Raw genomic sequence first — 15826 nt, forward strand, 5'->3', positions numbered from 1 at the left:
TAGCGCCAGGAAACAAACAAAGAATGGCCCATCCACTAAAGTACACATTATACATATAAACGCCCATATACGCACATATACATATATAAACATATCAACATATACATACACAGACACATAACTACATATACATGGACATAGTCATACTTGCTTGCCCTCATCCATTCCTGTCACTACCCCACCCTATAGGAAACAGCAGTGCTACCCCCACCTCGACAAAGTAGCAGCATTAGGAAAAACAGACAAAAAGGTCACATTTGTTCACAGTCTCTAGCTGTCATGAGCAATGCATTAATGGGATGGACTTGATTAGGGCCTCAGCTGCCAGTGCTGTCTCAGGTAACATAAAAAAAGGGAGATATCTATAACCATGCAAATGACCAATGCCTTACACAATATCAACAAATGAAGATCATTGACAATTCACAATTATCATAATAAAAATTCTAATCTCTCACCTCTTTTACCTCTTCCCAGCAGCATCCTCTCTTTTCACATGATGACTGACTGGGTGAATCACCTGGGTGACAATCAAATCGCATGCTCAATGGAATACCACTACATTGTTTTTCATCAGCCTTACTAGGAGATGTTTTGGCGACAGGAATGAAGTCAAGCTCTTTGTCCTTAGGATTTTCTGGTACCATAATATAAAATAAACAATAAATACCACAGTTTTTCTCATCAGTCAAATTCTTGACCCATTTGGCATAATCCTTGGACTTCTGCACATCATTAGCAGCAGTGGTAAACTGAGGATTTATATGGGTAATGTTATCCAATAATCTTGAGGGAAACAAAAAAATACTTGCAGTCAACAAAAAGCCAGTAAGAAATGCTACAACAGTGAAGCTGGTCCATACACATATCTGAAAAAGATAAAACTAATTAGGGAATGGGAAAAAATCACTTTGGGCAAGGCATCAATCTGCTATATCATCTAAAAATTAATACCAGTACAATGTATGTAAAAAGTGTGCCCTTATAACATTAAAATGAACACCAAGAATAACTGGCAGTAAGCACTAGTTGAGTGACTGAAGGTCACATAAATGCAATAATAGACAGAAAACTAAGAATCCAATTTTCTAAAATCCAAAAACTTCCAAAATCTGCGTAACAGCACATTCAAGATCACCACAATTCTGAAAATGAGTTTCTAATAACAGATCTCAGTAAATGACCATGTCATGTTTTATTTAGTGTCATACATTTACACATAACACACAAATAATATCTAAAACCTGTATGCATTACAGTTACAACATATAGCATCCAGATCATAGTCTGTGATCCATGCAGTACATGTACTTCTAAAATCCATAAAAATCCCATCTCCACAAACATGAAGGGGCCTTCTCCCAAGGCTGACCTTGGCCAGGTCAATGACTATTATTTGTGTATCACACGGAATGAGTTTTACACTCATATTGCCCCTTAAAACTGGGCTTCATCAACCTTCTGCAGTTGCATCTGTGCTGTAGAAATTCCATGTGACTGGGCATAGTGGAGTGTATTGAGATGCTGTGATAGAGTGATGAATGCTTTCTGGCCATTAGTGATGTTTGTGAAGACACAGCAACTGGGCCCACTTATATCGCAAGGTTGGTCAATGACCAAAGATCATATCACACATCCCATTACTGACCCTTCTAAAAGCCTGACCAATGAACAAGCACGACCAATACTAAGGCTTTAGCTCTGACTTTGAGTCCTAAAGACCCACAGTCTTCAACCAGAGATAGGAAGGAGGCTACCTCCAATGATGATTATTCTGATATCTGAGTAAGCAACTCATATAACAAAGACATTGTGCATGCAAACAAGCTTAGATGAGCAACAACACAGCCACTCCATCTGAATCTGGCTTTAGCCAACAACAAGTGGCCCCCCCAGCATCCTGAAGGGGGTTCATCAGACTTTCTTTCGCACCAGGCACCAGTGCAGAGGCCATGCAAAACTGATGTACCTCTTTCCAACTAAGTTACCTAATGTATCTGGCATATGTTGCAGTGTGTATGTATGCGCATACATACATAAGAGTAAAGAAATGGTACTCATATACATGGTTAAGACATGGGGCAACACAGGTATAAAACTCTCTCCCTCTAATACACATGAATAGTAATCAAAACTGTTAATGAAAACACTGGTGGTACACCAGTGTCACAATTACTCGTGATCTAATTTGCATTCCATAAATTGCAACCACTTTCATAACCTAGGTTATTCTAACACTCTAATGAACCTAGTGTAACCCCTTGGGCCCACTCCTTAGGTGAACTGATTGGGTGCCAGTGTCACTTATTCACCCATGAATATTTCAAATCCATTCTAATTTGAGGTACTGTTTTCTGTCATATATCTTTTAACATTTATTGGTTTGTAAGAGATTATTCTATAACATTATATACATTGAATGCCAGCACGAGAGAGAGAGAGAGAGAGAGAGAGAGAGAGAGAGAGAGAGAGAGAGAGAGAGAGAGAGAGAGAGAGAGAGAGAGAGAGAGAGAGAGAGAGAGAGGGGGGGGGGGGGAGGGGGGGGGAGTAACATAGATACACAGACCCATGGTCCAAGCAAAGTGGTTTGGGCTAAAAAAATAGTCCTCTTGAAAGCAACAGAACAAAAGAATAGCAAAGCAAAGGCTCAATCTTCACCCTCCACTCCCTCTGGCAACAACCCAGATGGAAAACAGGTATATAAATACCTTGCATGATTAAAATGCCAGAAGGAAACTTTTATAGGAAAGTCATAAGGTAGAATGAACATGAATAAGTCTTGCATCCCATCGGCTAACATGCTATATTATTCCTGATGTTGAAGAATGATACAAGAACTCTCACTTACTCTCTCAAAGCAGGTGACATGGGTTAATCAATATTGGTATGTTACCACAGCATGGCCAGGGAGAGATCAGTGTTGAGAAGGTACCATGATATACCACTGCATTATGATAACTGATTAAATTAATTATTCAATACCGGAGAGTGACAAGTAATGATCAAGCCTAATTTTGAAGATATCAAGGATATGGGACAGTACAGAAGGAGTAGCACATGCATAATCTTGGGCTTGTCCTTAGGGAGACAAGGGTAGACCATCTGAGTACAGTACTCCATCATCTTCAGAGCCATGTAAGTTTGGCCAGGAATTACAGGAGATATGCCTTGGTCAGTGATAAAGCCTACATTCTGAGGGGTCTTCATGAGTTGAAGCCCTTGCTTGGAGCATTCTCATAGTGGTGTCATCACTAGAAAATAGTTCAAGATACTCTAACACCATCACTTTGAGGTAAGTAAGTTTTGGGAGTAAGGGTAAGATTAGTCTAGAAAATATCTTAAGGGACATCACATAAATCAAAAGGAATCATGTTGGAGTAACATGCCAGTTTCCCAATCATGAGTGCTAAATACATTCTCATTCTTGAAAGTATGGGAAAGTGCCAATAGGTACCTTTTACATCTAGGCTGACTGTCAAGTCATCTAACTATAAGGAAAGGCTGATGCTTTACAACATGGTCATCTTGAACTTGTGGTTCTGAATGTAGGTGCTCTGGAGAGATATATCTCAAATGATTCTTTTTCTGGACTGGAAAGACAGTTGATAAATACTGGCCTCATGACAGGTTCTATGATCTTTTGGTTTAACTAATTCTGTAAGGAGTGGGGTTGTCCAAAAGCTTCCACTGAGAGGGGTGCTTAAGATTTCCAAATCCATCCAAGACCTCTTCTTCTGACATTTGGAATACTCAACTGATAAACTTCCAAAACTCTCATAAGTACTGGAAACAATCACCAACTGGCCATAAGCTATTGTGTGGTGAATTTACCTGCTGATCAAGGTCACTGAGCTTGAAAGGGGTGCCTGGAAAGAAAAACTCTGCCTCTGGCAGGCTGATGCTTAGATGCCTTATTACTTAATGGAGGACAGGAGTGATGAAGTCCTCTGGGATAATTCCTATTTAGCTAGGGAACAAAAGACTCATAAAATCATTTTCTCTTTTTGTACCAAGCTTAAATGAGGCAGGGTTAATGAAAACGGTTATCTAAACATTACTAAGCTTATATAAAACAGTTAATGAAAAAGGGTTGTCTAAATTCAACAGCTTTCAAAAGTCTAACTCTGAGAGCCTTTCGGATTTCCATGAGGAAAAAGGAAGTAACAGAAGAGTAGGATTGCAATAACTCCACCTGTTCATTCTTATCAAAAGACTTCACAACCTGCCATATGCACTGATGCTGAGAACCTAAAGACCACACAGATGTCTTTAAAAGGGACAGAAAATTTTTTAAGCTTGCCCCTAGACTTCCTTGATTAACTTTAGCTCAATCAAATGATCTGTCAGGGAGGGAAAACATTCATGTAGGGCAGAAATACCTGCCATGAGTTGAAAAGATTTGCCAGAAGGGCATGCATGAAGGTGGATGAATAAAAAAAATGAGGGATTCATTGTCTTTAAATTCCCTTAAACTTGAGGAAACCAGGAAAAATATTGTTCAACTTCAAGTAAGGGAACTCTGTCCTAACCTTAAGTATGGAAGTACTTGGAGAAAGTCTGTAACAGACCAAGAATATTCATTTCCATACACACTTATAAAATGCAAAATCTGGGAAGGCTCTTAATATTCTAAAGATTCCTAGTGTTCTGAAAACATGAGCATCTCAAGATCAGCCAAAAAATCCCCAGTAGGAAACAGAGTCTAAAAGTTCAAAGAATAGCCTTGGCCTCTCTCCAGAAAAGGATTTAGCCACATGATCTCAATTATATCCTTAAAACACAGCAATATGCTGTCTGAACCAGGTGAGAGTTTATTTGATATTATACATGATCCTCCTCCATATAGAGATCATTATGGAAGAGAAAAATCTGAGCACAAGCAAAATCAAACCCACTGTGAATTGATATTATCAAGTAGGAACCTTCAGGTAATACATGGTCTCCATAAACCATAACTGACCATCATATATTAATCAAGGCGACTTGCTTCCATGACTACCTGGTTTTTTAAAAGCATCTTTCCCAAATTAATTTCCTCTTAAAAAGCTCAAGAATCATTGTCTTTCACAGCCAAGGATAACGACAGGACTCACAGTATAATATGACCTAGAAAGGGCTCTTGATTAAAAGGGAAACATGAGGGGTATGACATATTGGCAGAGCTCAGAAACTGTAAGGCATAAACTCCAAATGTTCTATCAAGCTTTTGGTGAAAAAGTCTAACAGACAAGTCTTCACCTTGGTAAAAATTTGAAGGGGCCTCCTTAACAAAAAGAGGAATATGTGCCAGGGGAGAATCATGCTTAGCCCATAACAGAGCTGGTTTTACCAGCCTGACTACATAGTAAAGCTGAGTTCTGAATGCTTTGACAGATGCAAGGGGAGAAAATATTCAGGACCCTCCTCAAATAATGCAGCTGAAGGTCTAATCCCAAGGTACTGCCTCAGGCATCAGTCAGTCCACATCATCCTCATCAAAACAGCCAATGAGGAATTAAGAACTCCAAAGAGGTAGAGGGACGGCAAGACCTAGCAGCTGTATTATCACAATCACTTTAGGCTTACGAAACACTGTAATACTGAAACTGCCAGAATACACCCATGTTACAGGTATGATTGGCAAGATGCAAAAAAACAATGATGAATTTCCCAAATGTTAGCCCTACTTTGCACCTGATAGACATGCACCTGAACATTATACTGGAGAGTATCCTAGAATCAGCACTATCAAGCCTCAATGCCTGATGTATCAAGAGCTTGGTGATTATCTCATTAACAATGACACATCTTGAATATCCTTCTATCATATCATATCATCTATAACTACCAGTGCAACAACATCCTGCGTATCATATGCCACATAAGTGATGTATTATGACCCACCAATTTAGTATTTGCTTTGTCATCAAGATTTATATCCTTGTATACTATCAATCTCCAACCTGAATGCTGGTAATGTGTGTATGTATATCCAATATTGCCTTACTTGTATTACACCAGTGCCATAAATGCTTTGTACCCACTTGGGTCCCTGGACCCAATCAGGCCCATATCCTACCATGTTGATGTACTGTATGCACTCTACATTCTATGCTTGCTTCTATTTACCCCTAGCTACATGCACTTCCCCTACTACAACACTGACATGCTCTCCCTATGTATATGTAAGCAAATAAAGTTGCACAGCTCAACTCTAAAATCCATACGCAGCCATGGATTACAGACTTTCTATAATCTACCTGTATATCTAAATGGTAAGCTGCTACATACAGGGGATGATGGAAGAATCTTTATGTACTACTCTGCAACGAATGAATGTAACAAAAAAGACACAACACAAAATTCAATACAGTAAAACCTGAAAAAGGAAATATATTGCACAAAAGAGAATAGAAACTTAAATCTTGGACACTACCTTAGTTGATTTTACATTAGTGTGTGCAGGATCCTCTAAATGGGATCTTTCTGTCCTCCCTTTGACCTGCTGGAACTGGTACTTCCCCATCGTCTTTCAACTGAAGTCAATCCAACCTCATAATCTGAAGAAAAATTATTACCAAATCATATGGAATTCCTTATCTAATCTATACCATTTTTTACCAATGACAAATCAAGATAATAATAAATGTTAATTAACTTATTTATCTTGTGGAGGCGAAGGTGAAGATTTGTATGGGTTTTCAGAAAAGAAGAGAGCATGTTGGGATGAAGAGAGTGGTGAGAGTAGGTGAGCTTGGAAAGGAGGCTTGTGTGAGGAAGCACCAGGAGAGATTGAGTGCAGAATGGAAAAAGGGGAGAGCAAATGACGTAAGGGGAGTGGGGTAGGAATGGGATGTATTTAGGGAAGCAGTGATGGCTTGCACAAAAGATGTCTGTGGCATGAGAAAGGTGGGAGGTGGGCAGATTAGAATGGGTAGTGAGTGGTGGGTTGAAGAAGTAAGATTGTTAGTGAAAGATAAGAGAGCGGCATTTGGATGATTTTTGCAAGGAAATAGTGCAAATGACTGAGATGTATAATAGAAAGAAGCAAGGGGTCAAGAGAAAGGTGCAAGAGGTGAAAAAGAGGGCAAATGAGAGTTGGGGTAAGAGAGTATCGTTAAATCTTAGGGAGAATAAAAAGATGCTTTGGAAGGAGGTAAATAAAGTGTGTAAGTCAAGAGAACAAATGGGAACATTGGTGAAGGGGGATAATGGGGAGGTAATAAGAAGTAATGGTGAAGTGAGGAGATGGAGTGAGTATTTTGAAGGTCTGTTGAATGTGTTTGATGATAGAGTGGCAGATGTAGGGTGTTTTGGTCGAGGTGGTGTGCGAAATGAGAGGGTCAGGGAGAATGGTTTGGTAAACAGAGAAGAGGTAGTGAAAGCTTTGCAGAAGATGAAAGCTGGCAAGGTGGTGACTGTGTTGTTGACTGGTTGGTGAGGATATTCAATGTATGTATGGCTCATGGTGAAGTGCCTGAGGATTGGCGGAATGCATGCATAGTGCCATTGTACAAATGCAAAGGGGATAAAGGTGAGTGTTCAAATCACGGAGTTATAAGTTTGTTGAGTACAGTGTTGAGTATTCCTGGGAAATAATATGGGAGGGTATTGATTGAGAGGGTGAAGGCATATACAGAGCATCAGATTGGGGAAGAGCAGTGTGATTTCAGAAGTGGTAGAGGATGTGTGGATCAGTTGTTTGCTTAGAAGAATGTATGTGAGAAATACTTAAAAAAATAGATGGATTTGTATGCAGCGTTTATGGATCTGGAGAAGGCATAGCATAGAGTTGATAGAGAAGCTCTGTGGAAGGTATTAAGAGTACATGGTGTGGGAGGTAAGTTGCTAGAAGCAGTGAAAAGTTTTTATCGAGGATGTAAGGCATGTGTACAAGTAGGACGAGAGGAAAGTGATTGGTTCCCAATGAATGGCGGTTTGCGGCAGGGGTGCATGATGTCTCCATGGCTGTTTAATTTGTTTATGGTTGGGATTATTAGGGAGGTGAATGCAAGAGTTTTGGAGAGAGGGGCAAGTATGCAGTCTGTTGTCGATGAGAGGGCTTGGGAAGTGAGTCAGTTGTTGTTCACTGATGATACAGCTCTGGTGGCTGATTTGGGTGAGAAACTGCAGAAGCTGAAGACTGAGTTTGGTAAAGTGTGGGAAAGAAGAAAGCTGAGAGTAAATGTAAATGAGAGCAAGGTTATTAGGTTCAGTAGGGTTGAGGGTCAAGTCAATAGGGAGGTAAGTTTGAATGGAGAAAAACTGGAGGAATAAAAAGTGTTTTATATGTCTGGGAGTGGATTTAGCAGCGGATGGAACCATGGAAGCGGAAGTGAGTCAAAGGGTGGGGGAGGGGGCGAACATTCTGGGAGCGTTGAAGAATGTGTGGACGGCAAGAACATTATCTCAGAGAGCAAAAATGGGTATGTTTGAAGAAATAGTGGTTCCAACAATGTTATGTGGTTGTGAGGCATGGGCTATAGACAGGGTTGTGCTGAGGATGGTGGATATGTTGGAAATGATATGTCTGAGGACAATATGTGGTGTGAGGTGGTTTGATCGAGTAAGTAATGAAAGGATAAGAGAGATGTGTGGTAATAAAAAAACAGTGAGGTTGAGAGAGCAGAAGAGGTGTATTGAAGTGGTTTGGTCACCATGGAGAGAATGAGTGAGGAAAGATTGACAAAGAGGATGTATGTGTCAGAGATGGAAGGAACAAGGAAAAGTGGGAGACCAAACTGGAGGTGGAAGGATGGAGTGAAAAAGATTTTGAGCGATTGGGGCCTGAACATACAGGAGGGTGAAAGGCATGCAAGAAATAGAGTAAATTGGAACGATGTGGTATACTGGGGTTGACGTGCTGTCAATGGATTGAACTAGGGCATGTGAAGCGTCTGGGGTAAAGCATTGAAAGTTTTGTAGGGTCTGGATGTGGAAAGGGAGCTGTGGTTTCGGTGCATTACACATGACAGCTAGAGACTGAGTGTGAACAAATGTGGTCTTTGTCGTCTTTTCCTAGCACTACCTTGAGCGTGTGCAGGGGGAGGGGGGTGCCATTTCATGTGTGGCAAGGTGGTAACGGGAATGGATGAAGGCAGCAAGTATTAATATGTACATGAGTATATCTGTATATGTATACAATGAAATGTACAGGTATGTACATGCGCGTATGGGTGATTCCTTGCACTACCTTGCTAATGCGGGAGACAGTGACAAAGTATAATAAATAAATAAATAAATAAATAAATAAATTGTTTCATGTAAATCTCCACCATAAAAAGATGGTCTCTCTTCTATTTGTAAAAATTTCAAGGCATAGTCACTAACAACCATACAAAGTTGCCAATTCATCCTTTTTGGGGGGGCTGGAAATATATTGCTGGCTGCTAGGGTAACATATTTTTGGGAAGTACTATATTATAGCAGAGTAATCCCAACTCTAATAAAAGATTTTACTGTACCTGGATTTAGCTTATAACAGACAATTTGGACCCCAATGGATTAAGTCTGCAGTCTAATAAAAATTTCAATGAAAGTCTGTTACATCAAAAATTTAGTCCAGCAAGGACTGAGTTTGGGATGTAATGGAATAGTCCATTAGTTCCTGACCCCAGTTTGGGATGCTGGGTGTCAGAACATGTGACAGCGTATCATCTTTTCTATTCCTTCATTCTCTGGAGATGGAAACCATAAACCACAATATCACTTCCGTAAAGGTAAATTTACAATTAAAATATCAATTCATGAATTCCTTATACCTCAGAGGGGGAAAATTCAGGATATAGAGGAATTTTGCTTCTAATACTGCTCTTCTTATAATTAGTATGTTAGATTAGAATTTCACTGCATAAATAATCTACACTACTAAAAGGAAGTCTCGTCTTCTTTCTGTCACATACTGAGGAAGTTGCCACACATGACAACTAAACACCTATAAATACATGCCAATAATTCATCCACAGAAACAGCTGGCTATAGGGTGATATATTTTTGAAAATCATATCATAAGAGCAGGAAAATTGTGACGGCAACATGGGAGGTATGAAAAGGAAAGCATGGCTGGAATGAGTGGTTATACTAATGAACAATGTCATTCCACCATACTCTGTTGCAACTTAGGTTGTTGTCAAAGTGTCTGCTCAGTCCAAAACCAAATCAGAAAGTTGATGTCCAGCTGGTCAGTGGATGCATTTAACTGAGTCTTTGGCATACACATGAAGTGTACAACAAAGCAAGGTGTGTGTTCAGAGTGAACACATTCTGCCGTTCTCTGATCTCAATCCACTAGTAAGTAGAAATGGCTGACAGAGCACTTCAATGAGAAATATCTTTGCCATCTCCATGTCGAAATATATCAGCCTGAAAGTGATGCACTTTAGCTCCAGGAAAAAAAGTTCAAAGTGACATACTATCTGGATTTGTTCCCAGACAGATTTTTCTTCTTGGACATGATTTTCATAATTCTGGTCCTCTGCAGGATCTAGCACTTGAAGAGGTCCAATAATCCAAGGAGAGAATAATAACAGCAACAGTATATGTGCCACCAATCACCGATGGTAAGAGAACAGATCAAAATGAACAGTATCAAGTAATAAGTCCAAGTTTTAATTTATTGTTGTCTGGGAAGTTAGTGAAATTCTCTTTATCAGTTTGCTGGTATTATTTATCGTCCTATTCCTGACACAGTCTGCTACTGTGGATACTCATCTCCTTACTCCTGTTGTAACTGAGACGATCTTGACACCAAAGACCTTCATTTGCTAAGGAAGTTGAGCTCAACTTCAACTGTTTGCAAAAATTGGATGATTTCTTCTGAGTGATGAAAAAAATTCAAGTAGATTAGTCCTAACCGAAGACATCAAAAGTAATTTTGACAGGGATGAATTTGTAGAGCTGCTGAAAATACATGGAAGGATATATTACTAAATCCAGTTACAAAAAAAACCTATTACATCAACATGTAACTGGAAGTAAGTGGGCAAGGGAATGATGATAAACTTTCTAATTTAGACCTAATATTTACAAATCAGGCGAGTGAAATATAAGAAATTGCATTCTTCTGCTTAAGGTAAATCTAAGAGTTTCAAATTCATAATTGCTCATAACCTGTAAGATACAAAAAAATATAGTTACAAGGAAGTGAAACTTCAAAAAAGGAAACTACGGGATGTTGAAAGAAGAGTTGAAAGGAACTGACTGGGAGGAAGAGTTAAATGAGGTGGATAAAGGTCGTCAGTAGAGCCACTTTTATGAAATATACAAGAGAAGTATCACTTAGCATATTTATGAATTCTAGAGATAGATTCAAGGAAAAGATGGTGGTTCAATGAAAGGTGTAGGACAGCAAAAGAGAGGAGGAATCTGCTTTGGAACAGATATGGAAGATATGAAAGGTGCAAGTCATAAGCAATGTATAAACAAGCTCAGAAGAGCATGCATTAAATGAGAACAGGGAGTCAGCTTTGAAAAATATAATGGACAGATGTGCAAATGAGCTAAAATTATCTTACAACGATATGAGAAGTTGAAGACAGTGAGTATGGCAAAAAGTATATCTGATGAAGGGATAAGCTGATGTAACAAGATCAGTATTTATGTAAGATAAAGATTACCAAATCTAAGCAGCTGTGAGTCCAATGGATCAAATAATCTTCTAGAGAGAAGAAATATATGAAACGATGAGTAAATTCGATAAAGGTGAAGCAAATGGACCACGTATGATAACTTGCTGGGTATGAATATAGAGAAATTGAGTACTGTCTATCTGCAACATATTAACTTTATAGTCTCTTAACACCAAGAGAGGCCTTGGGACTAGCAACGTCACAGAACTCTAGCCCTAATCTATCAATTTATAGTTATTTTTCTGGTACCCTTAAACTGAAACTTCAACCCTCTTCCTATTATCACACAACACACGTCTGGAAATGAGTCGAACAGCTATCATTGAACATGAGGAACTAAACTGGAAGTTCTCCCCTTATCACACGCCTTCGTCATAATGGATAAAGAAGAAATGCTTACGAGGTGCCAGAAGGAAATGTACCTACGTCTTACCCGGTGTGTTTATGTGACCAGCTGACTCTTACACACCTTGTCACCCCAGTAGCAAGCAGCAGCCAACACTGCCATCATAATACCTCCAACTGCACCTCTACCTTATAATCTTATTGATACATATATAAAAGAAATTAGCTTTTTAAGGAACATTTGAATATCTTACTTCTTGCATACTTTTCAACCAAACCTTGAGTTTTAATTAAAATGATAGAGCGTTAATTTTATATTCGGTGACACTTGGTATTACTATTTGTTGTTGCTATTCAAGTTGCATTCGCCGCAAAGTTCCCAGCCATCCAGGCCAAACCTAGTCATCTACGTTCTCATTTCTTATGTAATCATACATAGAACTTTATGTGCTACACAAATACAAAAATATAGCGAATAATGCAGGTTTACAAAGTAAGAGAGCTTAAAATGCTTCACTCTTTCTCAATGATATAAAAGCTTTTGCCAAAAGTAAATGCTTTGATTTCGATACCTGAGTAGTTGAATATCTCTGATATGATTCTTGTATTATATTGTTATACTGAATATTGCAGAATTTCCACGATTTCTCTAAAAAATGTTATAGTTCCCCTGACAGTCAGCATTTCCATTCTCTGTACTGCATTTCTTGGTATAACTAGACAAGCCATAACTCGAGAATCTCGTTTCTCATGTGTCTGTTTTCAGTATCAAGTAATAAGTCCAAGTTTTGATTTATTGTTGTCTGAGAATTTAGTAAAATTCTTTTCATCAATTTGCTGGTATTACTTATAGTCCCATTCCTGACAGTCTGCTACTGAGGATACTCACCCCCTTACACCTGTTGTGAGACGATCTTGACACCAAAGACTTTCATTTGCTGAGGTACTTGAACTCAAAATCTGCTGTTTGCGAAAATAATGAACACATCATCTGTTGTTCATTACAGTAATTAGTTCATTCATCATCTGCTGCTGCAGAGACCGTTAAGTTCTTTTTGCTAATGATATTGGGTTCAACACCTGCTGTTGTTTTACTGAGCTAATATACAAATCTTAACATCTGCTTTTGCTGAGAATGTTGACCTCAGTTGTTAAATGAACTACTTCCCTCTAAACCTAATTAGTTTATGAGCTACGCACACTTGCTGATACTCTTGAACTACCAAAACTCACTGAAATTATATCCCATCTACAATAACAGAGACCAATGACCTTCTGTCACCTCCCGAGACTATGTTACACGCCCACCATGAGGACGGGGAGGCCCAGGCAAAGTTGCCGGGTCCTAGAGGCTTAGAAATGAAATTCAAAAACATTATTCAAGTAAAGATGAAACGACAGAAGATATAAGTAATAAATATCACTTTTGCAGAGTTTATCATCTGTTGCCATCTTTCCTGTTTACATGCCTCCCCCGAACCCAGTCGGGAGCCCAAGGGGGGGTATATGCCAGCCCTTCCTTAGGGCCGCGTTACCTCTTGGTGGCCTTATATATTTCCCACAGCTGCTGAGACTAATATACTACTCACATCCGTTGAGACATCTATACTCCTTTCACCTGCTGAGTCCACTATACTACTCAACAACTGCTGAGACAACTGTACTACCTACACCTGCTGAGACATCTGTACTACCTACACCTGTTGAGACTTGTACTACTAAAACCTGCTCCTGTACCATCTGCCAAGCCTGTGGGAGCCACTGACTCACCACCTTCACCATCTGCCTCGCCTGCAGGAGCCACGCTTCATCTGCCTCATCACTAAGCGTGTGGTTCGTCCTGTGTCTTATACATTACCTCCGTTACATTCACTCACTCTATAAGTATTCCTCAACACCACAAAATTCACTGTAATGCATCGTGTGTGCATTGAACACAAATTCATTCGTCCCAGCACTATCTCACTGGTCCCTACACTTTCCCATTTGTCCCAACACCATCTCATTTGTCCTAAAGCTTTCTTAACCTCCCCAACGTCTCATCCACACAAAGTCATCAACTTCACAGCAATTACCACACTTGCATCGAGCCCGTCAAATTTACAGCTACGGCCACGACAAGGACTTAACACAAATAACACCAGATTTGGTCCAAGACCGACACATTCCTCCCGGTACCACCAGACCAGGCATAAAGACCAACAAATCCAACCCAGTATCACCAGACCTGACCCTAAGACCAACTAATCCCTCCCAGCACCACCAGACCTGACCCTAAGACCAACTAGTCCATCCCAGTACCACCAGACCTGGCCTTAAGACCAACCAATCCAACCCAGTACCACCAGACCTGACCCTAAGACCAACTAATCCCTCCCAGCACCACCAGACCTGACCCTAAGACCAACTAATCCCTCCCAGCACCACCAGACCTGACCCTAAGACCAACTAATCCCTCCCAGCACCACCAGACCTGACCCTAAGACCAACTAATCCCTCCCAGCACCACCAGACCTGACCCTAAGACCAACCAGTCCATCCCAGCACCACTAGACCTGACCCTAAGACCAACTAATCCCTCCCAGCACCACCAGACCTGACCCCAAGATCAAAAGATCAGTCGTGATAACCATCAATCACCGAAATCTGTTATCGTGATGCAGCAGTCCCTGGCACTGTGGTGCGGCAGACTGTAGCACTGTGGTGCGGCAGACTGTAGCACTGTGGTGCGGCAGACTGTAGCACTGTGGTGCGGCAGACTGTAGCACTGTGGTGCGGCAGACTGTAGCACTGTGGTGCGGCAGACTGTAGCACTGTGGTGCGGCAGACTGTAGCACTGTGGTGCGGCAGACTGTAGCACTGTGGTGCAGCAGACTGTAGCACTGTGGTGCGGCAGACTGTAGCACTGTGGTGCGGCAGACTGTAGCACTGTGGTGCAGCAGACTGTAGCACTGTGGTGCAGCAGACTGTAGCACTGTGGTGCGGCAGACTGTAGCACTGTGGTGCGGCAGACTGTAGCACTGTGGTGCGGCAGACTGTAGCACTGTGGTGCAGCAGACTGTAGCACTGTGGTGCGGCAGACTGTAGCACTGTGGTGCGGCAGACTGTAGCACTGTGGTGCAGCAGACTGTAGCACTGTGGTGCAGCAGACTGTAGCACTGTGGTGCAGCAGACTGTAGCACTGTGGTGCAGCAGACTGTAGCACTGTGGTGCAGCAGACTGTAGCACTGTGGTGCAGCAGACTGTAGCACTGTGGTGCGGCAGACTGTAGCACTGTGGTGCGGCAGACTGTAGCACTGTGGTGCGGCAGACTGTAGCACTGTGGTGCAGCAGACTGTAGCACTGTGGTGCAGCAGACTGTAGCACTGTGGTGCAGCAGACTGTAGCACTGTGGTGCAGCAGACTGTAGCACTGTGGTGCGGCAGACTGTAGCACTGTGGTGCGGCAGACTGTAGCACTGTGGTGCAGCAGACTGTAGCACTGTGGTGCAGCAGACTGTAGCACTGTGGTGCAGCAGACTGTAGCACTGTGGTGCAGCAGACTGTAGCACTGTGGTGCAGCAGACTGTAGCACTGTGGTGCAGCAGACTGTAGCACTGTGGTGCAGCAGACTGTAGCACTGTGGTGCGGCAGACTGTAGCACTGTGGTGCAGCAGACTGTAGCACTGTGGTGCGGCAGACTGTAGCACTGTGGTGCAGCAGACTGTAGCACTGTGGTGCAGCAGACTGTAGCACTGTGGTGCAGCAGACTGTAGCACTGTGGTGCAGCAGACTGTAGCACTGTGGTGCGGCAGACTGTAGCACTGTGGTGCAGCAGACTGTAGCACTGTGGTGCAGCAGACTGTAGCACTGTGGTGCAGCAGACTGTAGCACTGT

At 41.3% G+C, this 15826-nt stretch overlaps 1 protein-coding gene across 5 annotated transcripts in view; it reads right to left on the bottom strand.

The window, feature by feature from the left end:
- LOC139754602 (lysosomal alpha-glucosidase-like) overlaps positions 1-12125 on the bottom strand; it is a 328644-nt gene extending 316519 nt beyond the window's left edge. For 2 of the 5 annotated variants that reach the window (XM_071672035.1, XM_071672030.1), the window contains exons 1-3: positions 12040-12120; positions 6416-6539; positions 459-869 (exon numbers count right to left, since the gene is read on the bottom strand). In XM_071672035.1, the coding sequence (XP_071528136.1) occupies positions 459-869; positions 6416-6505 (501 nt within the window). In that variant the 5' untranslated portion in view covers positions 6506-6539; positions 12040-12120. Of the gene's footprint in view, positions 1-458; positions 870-6415; positions 6540-12006 lie in introns of all 5 variants that reach the window. The other 3 variants (XM_071672033.1, XM_071672031.1, XM_071672034.1) reach the window with 3 other exon arrangements.
- Between the last annotated feature and the right edge of the window lie 3701 nt (positions 12126-15826).

The sequence above is a fragment of the Panulirus ornatus genome, chromosome 17, assembly GCF_036320965.1.
Source record: "Panulirus ornatus isolate Po-2019 chromosome 17, ASM3632096v1, whole genome shotgun sequence".
NCBI classification, from domain to species: domain Eukaryota; kingdom Metazoa; phylum Arthropoda; class Malacostraca; order Decapoda; family Palinuridae; genus Panulirus; species Panulirus ornatus.